The sequence below is a fragment of the Mobula hypostoma genome, chromosome 24 (genome assembly GCF_963921235.1).
Source record: "Mobula hypostoma chromosome 24, sMobHyp1.1, whole genome shotgun sequence".
Lineage (NCBI taxonomy): Eukaryota > Metazoa > Chordata > Chondrichthyes > Myliobatiformes > Myliobatidae > Mobula > Mobula hypostoma.
The window spans coordinates 9699522-9713117 of NC_086120.1; the positions used below are offsets into that span (position 1 = coordinate 9699522).

General features: G+C 42.9%; 1 protein-coding gene across 2 annotated transcripts in view; it reads left to right on the top strand.

The window, feature by feature from the left end:
• The first annotated feature begins 5971 nt into the window (after positions 1-5971).
• The window catches only part of uhrf1 (ubiquitin-like with PHD and ring finger domains 1), a 38356-nt gene continuing 30731 nt past the window's right edge, over positions 5972-13596 (top strand). The window contains exons 1-2 of one of the 2 annotated variants that reach the window (XM_063032244.1): positions 5972-6074; positions 6201-6362. In XM_063032244.1, the coding sequence (XP_062888314.1) occupies positions 6210-6362 (153 nt within the window). In that variant the 5' untranslated portion in view covers positions 5972-6074; positions 6201-6209. Of the gene's footprint in view, positions 6363-13596 lie in introns of both variants that reach the window. The other variant, XM_063032243.1, reaches the window with a different exon arrangement.

The following is a 13596-nucleotide window of genomic DNA, read 5'->3' on the forward strand; positions in this document are numbered from 1 at the left end:
TAATAAACCTGATTCTGATTTACTACGGTGTAAGTTAACTTAGAATGGATTTTAAATATTTTTCTTTAGTTATAACATTTTAAATGTTTCTGAAAATTAACCTAAAACAATTAAACATGCTTTGGTCAATAACAACTTGTCAAAGAACACTAGAGCAACACTGATGTGTATGAAGACATTCCTGATGTAATGCCAATATTTCATTTAACTTTGGTGGTTTGATTTCAATTTGCTGGCAAGTATAACTTTCCTGTGAGTCAGTGACTGAGCCATTCATTAGGCTCCAGTGAGTCAAAGCACATTCATGTATTGCTAAGATTTCCTGGAAGAGTTTATAATTTTAGTCCAACTATTAGTGGAGTAGAAAATTAACAAAGTAAAAAACAAATTACATTTTTAAACATCCTTTGTTCTTTATGTTTTCTGCAGAGCTGGGGTTTTATGACCCACTGTCAGATGCTTGCCATTTGTGACTTGTTTCACCCCATGAGAGAATCCCATGAAGAGGGGACGTTCAGCAAAATGTACCCTATGATAACACTGCAGCTAAATGCGGTTGGGCTTTATGTGAGTGGGTGGGAGACATTGGGTGAGTGGGCACGACCTGACACAATATGACCAACAATGTCAATTGTCATTTAGAAAGCTACAGGTTATTTAGAATAGCCAGCACAGATTTAGTCTGATTAAATGGACTATTTTTTTTAAAGAAGAAAGCAAAATGTTTAATGTAATATGGATGCATTTAATTGGGATACCTTGGTCAGAAGAATAAGGGAAATGGTGTGTAATATTCAGAATTGTGTCAATAGTATGAAGTAAATGGTAATGTTCAGTGCGCACATTTGCATCTGGAAAGCTGGTTTCCGTGAAGTTCTGCAAGGCTCACTACTGGGTCTCTTTATTATGACACATAAAAAATGATTTAGACTTTATTGCCTATGCATAATTAAGCAATTAAGAATGTGATTAAAAGAAAGGTATCAATGGATTATTAGCAAAAGAGGAGAAGATGGCGGCGCGACGGCAGCGCGTGCGGCCTTTTCGGTGATGATGTCCGTTATCTGTCAAGTAGGGGACCGTGCACAATTCTGATTTGATGGAAACAGATGTGAGAGTACGGAGGAACATCTGGAAGACTTCTGAAATGCCCGCTTCGCTGCCGCTGCTACTGTGTGGTAACCGGAATCTCCAGAGCAGAAGGCCCTGAAATCCTCGGCTTTGCTTGTTTCAGTGGCCAGGGCAAGGTCGAAGGCACTCGGCAGGCTGTATCAGAGGGCTGGTCGGAGGCTCGAAGTTTTCGGATGGATGGAGTCAGTGTCGGCTGCTTCCAACGTATCGGCAAGTTGACGGTGCCTGGAGGTTTATGGCAGGGAGTTTCTCCCTTTTGCCGCTGCTATCGGGGACTCGGGAGTCGATCGACTTGGGAACTTTTGAGACTTTTTTTTTTACCGTGCCCATGGTTTGCTCTTCATCAAATTATGGTATTGCTTTGCACTGCTGTAACTATATGTTATAATTATGGGGTTCTGTCAGTGTTAGTCTTTGGTTTGTCCTGTTTTCTGTGATATCACTCTGGAGAAACATTGTATCATTTCTTAATGCATGTATGCATTTCTAAATGACAATAAAAGAGTACTGAGTGTTTTCATAATCTAATCTGAGATAAAAATGTGGTAAATAATATTCAGTTTGGATGTGGTTATGCATTTAGGGAAGGCAAACAAGACAGTTGAATATAGAATAAATGGTATGACAATATATAGAAATATAGAAAGACTTTGAAATACGTAGCCCCGGATCTGTGAGTTGGTGGATAGATAAAATGGTTAAGAGTTGTAAATATTCAGATGAGGTGCACCTGTGGAGAGAGAAGCATTATTGATAGTCCTTGAGCCAGGACCCCAAATTTGGACCACCGGTACCATCTGGGGGGAATAATTCTTATAGTGATTTTTGGCAAGGTATACACCCCTAGTGCTAGAAAATATGTGATAGCATTGCAGCGGTGGAGCTTTCTGTGTACAACTCAGAGCTGACCAAACACTACGAGAATGTGCAACGCAAAAGGAAGGTGGAAAGATTCTAGCAGTAACAAGCAGAGACATAGTTGCTGCAGAGGCCCACTATCATGTTTCATGCTATAAGGATTATACCAGAATCAAGAAAAAGGAACCTGAGTACAAAGAGAATGATGATGAAATAGATGGTGATGAACTGTATAAAAGGATTGAAAGGGAAGCCTATAAAGACCTTTTCAAGTATATCAGAACTAATATCATACCCAACAAGATGATTGTACAAGTCACTTCATTGGCCACGAAACTTGAATCTTTCATGCTATCTGGTGGAGTTACGCTCCTGCAAGATTCTACAAGGAAGCACATTCGTTGGCAACGGGAATATGAGCTGGGCAATTTAGTAGATATATTTCTAGATGACACAGGAAAATTGTTAATGGTTTCTGGAAGTGTATCATTAAGGGACGTTGGCTTGGAAAATCAGACTCTACGGAAGGAACTCAAAGTTTGGAGGGCCAAGGCAACCAATTTCGACAAGATCATAGATCAGACTTCATCACATATCAGGCCCTGTCCACACCAGAAGGATTGCTGAGAAAGGCAAGTAAAGCTACTTTAGCCACAACCTTGCAGAAAAATGTAGCAGTAGAAGAGCAATTCCCAGGAAACTCTGCTACAGTGGTTGATGGAATGAACTTGGTCCAAAGAGTGAAAGGTGATCAAGTTACTTTCAGAGATGTTGCCACAACAATTCTATGTATGGCTTTGAGGGAAGGCAGTCAAAGTAGTAGAATAGATGTCGCATTCTACATATACAAGGAGAACTTTATCAAGAATAGTGAACGATCTCTGTGGGGTGAAGAGTCTGGTCATGAGTTGCAAGGTATCACAGGCACACAGATGGTGGGGCAGTGGAGGAGCTTCCTGACCAAAGTCAGTAACAAAAATAGTCTCATTAGCTTCATAGTCCATGAATGGAGGAAAGTGGAGTACAGAGCAAAGCTACAGGAGAAGATTCTGTATGCAACTGTGAATGACAAATGTTACAGAATCTCATTTCAAGACAGTGAGGAGGTGTCAGCTCTTCAGTGTCAACAAGAAGAAGCAGATGGCCGCCTACTTCTCCATGCTGCCCATGCCAAAAGAGAGGGATACCAGTCTGTAGTGATCTGCTTAGAAGACACAGATATCTTTATCATGTCTTTAGCATTTTGTGACAAGATTGAGGCCCCATTGTTCCTTTGTCATCTGGAAATATATCTACTAAATTGCCCAGCTCATATTCCAGTTTCCTATGAATGTGCTTCCTTGTAGAATCTTGCAGGAGTGTAACTCCACCAGATAGCATGAAAGATTCAAGTTTCGTGAACCCGTACAAGGCTTGTAGACATCAGCAAGGTTGCTGCCACTGTTGGCATAGAGGTCTGTAGGGCTGTCATCGGGTTGCATGCATATACAGGATGTGATACTGTAAGTGCTTTTGCAGGCAAAGGGAAGACAAGTGCCCTAAAACTTCTTACCAGCAACGGGGAAACTAGGACACATTCTTGGAGTTGGGTCAGGAATGGGATCTTTCCCCAGAACTGATGGACAAACTGGAAGCATTTACATGTCTCCTGTATGCCCCAAAAGCATCGACCACCAAGGTCAGTGAGCTCAGGTATCACCTTTTCTGTGCCAAAAAAGGTGAAATCGAAAGTCATCAACTCCCACCATGCAAGGACTGCTTAACAAAACATGCACAGCGAGCCAACTACCAGGCTGGAAAATGGAGAAGATGTTTGGAGAAGGACCCAGAGGTGCCAAGCCCTGTTGGCAGAGGATGGATGATGGAGAGAGAAGAGGAAGCTGAACAGTTGGTGGTGCACTGGATGGAAGGCCAGCCGGCACCCGATGCTGTCCGGATCTACTGGCCTGTAACTGTCCAAAAAAATGTTCGCTCCCAAGATGTATGTGTGTTGCAAATGGCCTCAGGTGTACTGACATGTGTAAACTGGCAGACTGTGAGAACCAGAGAGCGTGGAAAGTTCAGATGAAGATGTGGAAGACTTGGAAAATTATTATGATTATTAGTAGGTTATGTAAGTGTGGAAAGCAGTCTTTGATTAAATATATTCATTTTACAACCAAATGGGACCTAGGTTATGGCCGTGTGGAGCTCCACATTTGAATTATTGTATGTAATTCTATATGCTGTGACAAAAGCTTAAGATTGTTTTGATTTGATACAACAATATGGAAAATATCATGACATTGCTAAAACTCCAGAAATCTCTCCAAATGAGGTTTTTTACCCTTTGGGGGGTGGGGTAACATTTTATGCTGTACTGATGTTAATATGGAATATGATGTTAATATGTTAATATACAAAAAGTGATTACTTATTTGAAGTAATAAAGCTACCACTGGTGCAATGCTATCACATATTTTCTAACTCTAGAGATGTATACCTTGCCAAAAATCACTATGAGCATTATTCCCCTCAGATGGTACCGACCAACCCGACTGGCTCACGGACTATAATGACAATGTTATTACATTAACAACATAAAATGTTGGACATGTATTTCCGGTATCAGTAGTTTTTTTTGTTTTGTTCCAAAAGTGATAGTACAAACTTCAAAGTAATTTTATTGCCAAAGTACCAAATTTATTACAATGTTACTATATGCTACCATGAGTCACTTTTGAATTTTACAAAAACATTATACAGAATATAAACAAAGACTGACAACTAATGTTCAACAGAACCCAAGCAGTACAAATAAAAATATTACTGCGAACGAGTTGTAAAGAGTCCTTGAAAGTGAGCCTGTACATCATAGAATCAATTCAGAGTAATCCACACCAGTTCAGAAGCCTAAAGGTTGTAGGATTGTTCATATGGGATCTAACGCTTCTATACCTTCTGCCTGATGGTAGTAGTGACAAGAGGGCATGACCTGGATGATGAGGGTCTTTGATTCTGGATGCTGCTTTCTACTAGCAATACAAAAGAGTAGATTTATGAAGATTTTGCCAGTTCTGGAAAATTTTAACTGTGAGGAAAACTTGAATATTCTGAGTGGATTCTTTGCAATATAGTGGCTGAGGGAATTAAGATGCTTAACTCTCATACAGACATTGACCAATGTGGACATGTTTCTCCATTGCATTGAATGATCAATAACTTGGGCAACATACAGAAATGCTGGAGAAACACAGCAAGTCAGGCAGCATCTATGGGGAGGAATAAACTTTGCATTTTGCGTATGTCACTCAAGATGTCCAATATCTACAGAATCTCTTGTAACAATAACTTGGGCACTGGATTGAACACCATTAAAAAAGGAAATGGTGCTAGCCTTGTAACAGAGCCCAAAAGGGTATGAGGTTTATATAATTTGTAACGTACTGAATTGTAACTTGCATTGCCGGGCTATATCTTCTACAGCGTCCATTTTCCAGCAAATACTTAAAATTTATTAGATGGCAATTGCATCAACATTGTAAACACTGCCGGGAAACTTTGGAAATAGAGCTGGAGAAATGTTTCAATCTCTGACTCACGATGACATTACATTCCCCGCCAAACCGCAATCAAACCAGCAAAGGAACCCGAAATTTTGGCGCTAAATCAGTAACGGCAATTTGTATTTTTTTAAAATCTTCACGTAATTATGCTTGACTTTTCTTGTCACGTTCACGCGTCTATTTTTTTAAAAATCACATTTAATCCTACATTCATATTTTATCTGCAATGTTTCATTGGACATTTATATATTTATTTGTCGTGCAGCGAGTAAACTTTTCAGCTCGCATAACTTTCGCGAGGTTTCGTTCGCGCCGCTCAGACGAAGGCGCCGTCGTCCAGCCGGTTGCAGCTCCTTTTACGTGATGACGTGTCCGCCGAGACGAGCTGCCGCCTGCAGAGCCCCTCCCCCCTCCCGCCTCGCGCTGTCTGGTCCTGCGTGGGATTGGGTTAGGAGTGCGCGCGCTGCAATAGGCGGGAGGCGAAGGGGCGGCTCGCCTAAGGCGGGAGAGCGGGCGTTTGAATCGGCAGCTACGCGCGCGGTAAAATCGTCCGAGTTAAAAAAAAGTTCATTTCGCGCGAATTTTTTTTCCTCCTTCCCCCCTCGTAGTGAGTAGAGACCTAAGGGAAATTGCGTCCATTCTAAATATTTTTTTGGCATTTACCAGTGACTGAAAATGTGGATCCAAGTGCGGACGATGGACGGCAAGGAGACCCGGCACATTGATGGACTCTCCAAACTGACCCTAGTTCAGGAATTAAGGGAAAAAATCCGGGAGGCGTTTGGGGTAGAAGCTGATCGCCAGCGGCTTTTCTACCGGGGAAAGCAGGTACTGAAATTTGTTTGCACAACAAAGGCATTAGCCAACGTTGTGAGGCAGAGGTATCTGACAGCGAGGAAGGCGAATGGGTATGGGGGAGGTGAACGTTGGGGAACTTGGGAGACCAGATGTGAATCGGGAGTTTGCCCGCTCTGGGATATTGACCGCTTTGGAGGGCATCATCATTTTAAGCGGGAGATAGTAACCCGACGTTTAACTTCTAACTGATCGTCAGCCAGCCCCCCGCTGCTATTTTCCAGTATTAAGTAATGCTTACACGGATTTGAATTTTACAGTAAACTACAACTACTTTCCGAGACGAGGTGTTTACACGGAAACCTAGCCTACTAGTTAGCACGTTTGCATTGGCCGGAGGGCTGCGGCCGATGGCCTAGTGTCCAGCTGTGGCGTTTCTGATTGGCTGTTATACCTGTCATTCAACCAGTCCTGCGCTTTTCCATCGGCTTTGGCGCGGGGTGGGTTGGCCGAACAAAAAGGCGCTAAATCTCCTATATCCGGTAACAAATTAAATTGGGAAATTAATTATACTTCAATTTTCACCTCAGTGAAAGTGGGGTTCTGAGACAACTTGGATTCACTTTTGTTCTTGCTAGTAAAGTTTAAAAAAAGTATGTATTCGTTTGTAGTAAACGGTAGAAAATACTACCAGTTGGCGCCACTGTGGAAAGTCATTTTTTTAGTATTAGGCTTGTAGTAGAAACGGCCTGTGATATAATTGGTTAGAATCAGATAATTCGCGTAGACAGCGCTGGCAAAGTAAAGGGGAGTTATCTTTTGTACAAATTAGCTGAGATTTTGACGCTTAATGGCAGCCCTTTACAGTAGAAAGGCTTATTTGTTTTGAGCGCCGCCTGGAGAAGTTCAGCATTAAGTTCGCTTACAAGGGCAGTTATTTGAAAGATGTGTTGTACTTGTTCCACCACGTTCCCAAAATGTTGTCAGTATTTTTGGCTTTCGGGGAGCTGTTGCTTTTACCTAGTTTGAGTATTGATTGGTTAAGCACTCTTCTTGTCGCTGCCAAACCATGGGCTGGAACTTATGTGAATCCAGCCTTGCGCCTTTGATTCACTTACTTATCTGTGCAGGCAGGAATAATGCTGGGTTGCACAATTGACTGTATGAGGCTGCTGTCTCTGTGGGGCGTTAATGCCTCTGAAATTGACATAGTATATAATAGTTTAAATGGCTGAAAATGCATCAGCAATACCACCATAATTTGTGCATGTTGGATAAAAAATGACTTTCAGGACGTGGACATCCCCAGCAATATTGCATTTTATTGCCCATTCTTTGTTTCTTTGACAAAGCAATGGTCTAGTTAAAAGTTGCGTTGTAGGTTGCCAGTTTTTTTTTTGCTTGCCTCTCTGTGACAGTTAAGATCGAGCAATCCTGCATTTCCTCTCGTCCAACTCGAGTATTTAGTTGTATATAGTTTAACTATGTTAAACATACTGAAGCATTTTTTGTTTTAAACATACATAGAACATAGAATAGTACAGCACAGTACAGGCCCTTCGGCCCACAATGTACTGACCCTCAAACCCTGCCTTCCATATAACCAACCCCCACCTTAAATTCCTCCATATACCTGTCTAGTAGTCTCTTAAACTTCACTAGTGTATCTGCCTCCACCACTGACTCAGGCAGTGAATTCCACGCACCAACCACTCTGAGTAAAAAACCTTCCTCTAATATCCCCCTTGAACTTCCCGCCCCTTACCTTAAAGCCATGTCCTCTTGTATTAAGCAGTGGTGCCCTGGGAAAGAGGCACTGGCTATCCACTCTATCTATTCCTCTTACTATCTTGTACACCTCTATCATGTCACCTCTCATCCTCCTCCTCTCCAAAGAGTAAAGCCCTAGCTCCCTTAATCTCTGTTCATAATGCAAACTCTCTAAACCAGGCAGCATCCCGGTAAATCTCCTCTGTACCCTTTCCAATGCTTCCACATTCTTCCTATAGTGAGGCGACCAGAACTGGACACAGTACTCCAAGTGTGGTTGAACCAGAGCTTTATAGAGCTGCATCATTACATCTCGACTCTTAAAATCTATCCCTTGGCTTATGAAAGCTAACACCCCATAAGCTTTCTTACCTACCCTATCCACCTGTGAGGCAACTTTCGGGGATCTGTGGACATGTACCTCCAGATCCCTCTGCTCCTCCACACTACCAAGTATCATGCCATTTACTTTGTACTCTGCCTTGGAATTTGTCCTTCTAATGTGTACCACCTCACCCTTCTCAGGGTTGAACTCCATCTGCCACTTCTCAGCCCACTTCTGCATCCTATCAATGTCTCTCTGCAATCTTCGACAATCCTCTACACTATCTACAACACCACCAACCTTTGTGTTGTCTGCAAACTAGCCAACCCACCCTTCTACCCCCACATCCAGGTCGTTAATAAAAATCACGAAAAGTAGAGGTCCCAGGACAGATCCTTGTGGGACACCACCGGTCACAATCCTCCAATCTGAATGTACTCCCTCCACCACCACCCTCTGCCTTCTGCAGGCAAGCCAATTCTGAATCCACCTGGCCAAACTTCCCTGGATCCCATGCCTTCTGACTTTCTGAATAAGCCTACCGTGTGGAACCTTGTCAAATGCCTTACTAAAATCCATATAGATCACATCCACTGCACTACCCTCATCTATATGCCTGGTCACCTCCTCAAAGAACTTGATCAGGCTTGTTAGACATGATCTGCCCTTCACAAAGCCATGTTGACTGTCCCTGATCAGACCATGATTCTCTAAATGCCCATAGATCCTATCTCTAAGAATCTTTTCCAACAGCTTTCCCACCACAGAAGTAAGGCTCACTGGTCTATAATTACCCGGACTATCCCTACTACCTTTTTTGAACAAGGGGACAACATCCGCCTCCCTCCAATCCTCCGGTACCATTCCCATGGACAAGGACATAAAGATCCTAGCCAGAGGCTCAGCAATCTCTTCTCACCTCGTGGAGCAGCCTGGGGAATATTCCGTCAGGCCCCAGGGACTTATCCGTCCTAATGTATTTTAACAACTCCAACACCTCTCTCTTAATATCAACATGCTCCAGAACATCAACCTCACTCATATTGTCCTCACCATCATCAAGTTCCCTCTCATTAGTGAATACCGAGGAGAAGTGTTCATTGAGGACTTGGCTCACTTCCACAGCTTCCAGGCACATCTTCCCACCTTTATCTCTAATCGGTCCTACCTTCACTCCTGTCATCCTTTTTTTCTTCACATAATTGAAGAATGCCTTGGGGTTTTCCTTTACCCTACTCGCCAAGGCCTTCCATGCCCCCTTCTTGCTCTTCTCAGCCCCTTCTTAAGCTCCTTTCTTGCTTCCCTATATTCCTCAATGGACCCATCTGATCCTTGCTTCCTAAACCTCATGTATGCTGCCTTCTTCCACCCGACTAGATTTTCCACCTCACTTGTCACCCATGGTTCCTTCACCCTACTATTCTTTTTCTTCCTCACCAGGACAAATTTATCCCTAACATCCTGCAAGAGATCTCTAAACATCAACCACATGTCCAGAGTACATTTCCCTGCAAAAACATCATCCCAATTCACACCCGCAAGTTCTAGCCTTATAGCCTCATAATTTGCCCTTCCCCAATTAAAAATTTTCCTGTCCTCTCTGATTCTATCCTTTTCTATGATAATGCTAAAGGCCAGGGAGCAGTGGTCACTGTCCCCCAGATGCTCACCCACTGAGAGATCTGTGACCTGACCGGGTTCACTACCTAGTACCAGATCTAGTATGGCATTCCCCCTATTCGGCCTGTCCACATACTGTGACAGGAATCGGTCCTGGACACACTTAACAAACTCTGCCCCATAGAACGATGGGCAGGGAAAATAATAGATCAGTGCTGGCAATTTTATATCCTTTTAAAATAAGTGCTGGTGAACACTTACCTGCTTGGACAGCATCTGCAGAAAGAGAAACCATTGATATTTCTAATCTTGGGGCTTCTGTCAAAGTGGAGCAAGAGGTGTTCATTTTTTTAAATTCTATTTCTATTTCAGGCTTCCAGTAAATGTGATTTTGTTACTGTCCTTTCTAGTGCGTAAGGGAAGGTAATATTTTAGTATGGCAGGTAAGGCCAGCAATTTGAAAACCACTGGTATTTATTCAGTGAAGGAAACTAGTTCTGCTTTGAGAATGACCAATGCTGTATTCATGTACTGAACTTGAGTCCCTTCAGTGCTTTTTGAAATGCTTGATTTTAGCATTGGTTATATTGTGCATTCTGGAATAAATTAATACTTGTGATCAATATGTATTGAATGAAACTCTTAGTTCCCTGCATGACATCATTTTATGTGGAATTTAAAGATGGTACGGTCTTTGACTTGATTTAGTTTTATCTTATGTAATGAATTTTGGGCAAAACGAGCACTAGAGTTTGTTTCATTCTATGTACAATCTGCAGTGTGGTGTTTTTTTAATATCAGAATCATGTTGCTTTTGGCTTAATAATTTTGCATCCTTATTCAGGTTCTACAGTACTTTTTAAATATTCATCAGTGAGAGCCCGCTGTTGAGAAATAAGTAGCATTCTTTGTCTTGTTGTATGAAGGATTTGTCACTGCTCTGCCTGCATTACAACTGAAATGTCTTTAAGTACTTTGTAACATGCTTTTTATGTATAGAACATAACTATCCCTTTAATGACTTGGTATCAAGGAAAAACAAACTTTGCATGATTTGGATAACTTTCAATTTCACACATCAGCCATTTTTGTAGTCCATTGGGTAAATTGAACATGGCCACAAAGCTGTGTTGCTATGAAGTGTCTGACATCACACAGCTAATATATTCAAGATCTCTTTAGCTGGCAAATTGTTCTTTTAAGCTGAGGTAATTGTTTGTGAACCTTATTCTTATTTAAAAAAACACAACCACATTTTGATTTAAAAGGGCAAACCTGTGGTTGAAGCCCTTCAATTTTGGAGAGGTGACATTGTTTAATCTCTTATTTTGCCCTAGGGCCGTCATTCTTGTTATATGTAGTTACTACTATTGTAATGAGGGATTGTCCCTATTTTATTTTGCTGCTTGAACTGAGAGATTTCTTTACTGCCTGTAGCAACTATTGCAACTCTATGAGATCAGTGAAGATTTCAAGAAATGTTATGTGGTGGTTTATTGATGTGATCTTGAGGATTCTATATACATTTTATTAATGATTATTGTGCTCTCATGTGCTTCATTCATCTCGTTTTTACATAAACAGCTGAGGATATTAGGTAAGCTAAAATAACTTTAAGTTAGTAAACACGAGGAAATCTGCAGATGCTGGAATTTCAAGCAACATACATAAAAGTTGCTGGTGAACGCAGCAGCTCAGGCAGCATCTCTAGGAAGAGATACAGTCGATGTTTCAGGCCGAGACCCTTCGTCAGGACCAACTGAAAGAAGAGCTAGTAAGAGATTTGAGAGGGGGAGATCGGAAATGATAGGAGAAGACAGGAGGGGGAGGGATGGAGCCAAGAGCTGGACAGTTGATTGGCAAAAGGGATATGAAAGGATCATGGGACAGGAGGCCTAGGGAGAAAGGAAAGAGGGAGGGGTGAAGCCCAGAGAATGTGCAAGGGGTATTGTGAGAGGGACAGAGGGAGAAAAAGGAGAGAGAGAGAGAGAAAAATAATGTGTGTATATATAAATATATAAATAAATAACAGATGGGATACGAGGGGGAGGTGGGGCATTAGCGGAAGTTTGAGAAGTCAATGTTCATGCCATCAGGTTGGAGGCTACCCAGACGGAATATAAGGTGTTGTTCCTCCAACCTGAGTGTGGCTTCATTTTTACAGTAGAGGAGGCCGTGGATAGACATGTCAGAATGGGACGTGGAATTAAAATGTGTGGCCACTTGGAGATCCTACTTTCTCTGGTGGACAGAGCGTAGGTGTTAGGCGAAACGATCTCCCAGTCTGCGTCGGGTCTCGCCAATATATAGAAGGCAGCATCGGGAGCTCCGAACGCGGTACTCCATCCTCCCGCCACCCCTCTAGGAATAAGGTTCCCCTTGTCCTCACCTACCACCCCACCAGCCTCTGGGTCCAACATATAATTCTCCGTAACTTCTGCCACCTCCAACGGGATCCCACCAGTAAGCACATCTTCATCTTTCCCTGCCTCTGCTTTCTGCAGGGATCGCTCCCTACGCGACACCCTTGTCCATTCCCCCCAACCCTCCCCACCGATCTCCCTCCTGGCACTTACCCTTGTAAGCGGAACAAGTGCTACGCATGCCCTTATACTTCCTCCCTCACTACCATTCAGGGCCCCAGACAGTCCTTCCAGGTGAGACGACACTTCACCTGTGAGTCGGCTGGGGTGATATACTGCATCCGGTGCTCCCCATGCGGCCTTCTATATATTCGCGAGACCCGATGCAGACTGGGAGATTGTTTCGCTGAACACCTACGCTCTGTCCGCCAGAGAAAGCAGGATCTCCCAGTGGCCACCCACTTTAATTCCACGTCCCATTTCCATTCTGATATGTCTATCCACGGCCTCCTCTACTGTAAAGATGAAGCCACACTCAGGTTGGAGGAACAACACCTTGTATTCCGTCTGGGTAGCCTCCAACCTGATGGCATGAACATTGACTTCTCAAACTTCCGCTAATGCCCCACCTCCCCCTCGTACCCCATCTGTTATTTATTTATTTATATACATGTTCTTTTCCTCTCTCTCTCCTTTTTCTCCCTCTGTCCCTCTCACTATACCCCTTGCCCATCCTCTAGGCTTTCCCCTCCATCTTTCTTTCTCCCTAGGCCTCCTGTCCCATGATCCTCTCGTATCCCTTTTGTCAATCAACTGTCCAGCTCTTGGCTCCATCCCTCCCCCTCCTGTCTTCTTCTATCATTCCGGATCTTCCCCTCCCCCTCCCACTTTCAAATCCCTTACTCACTCTTCCTTCAGTTAGTCCTGACGAAGGGTCTGGGCCCGAAACGTCGACTGTACCTCTTCCTAGAGATGCTCTCTGGCCTGCTGCGTTCACCAGCAACTTTTATGTGTGTTTAAATTAGTAAAAACGGATTACTAACAGTCAGTTGGGCAGGTACATGAATGGAAAAATTTAGATTAAAAAGGGCTAAATGTGGACAAATGCAACCACCTTGCATGGGCAGTTTGGTTGGCACAGACCAGTTGAGTCAAAGGGGCTCCATTATGGCTTGTTCCCATTTGTTAT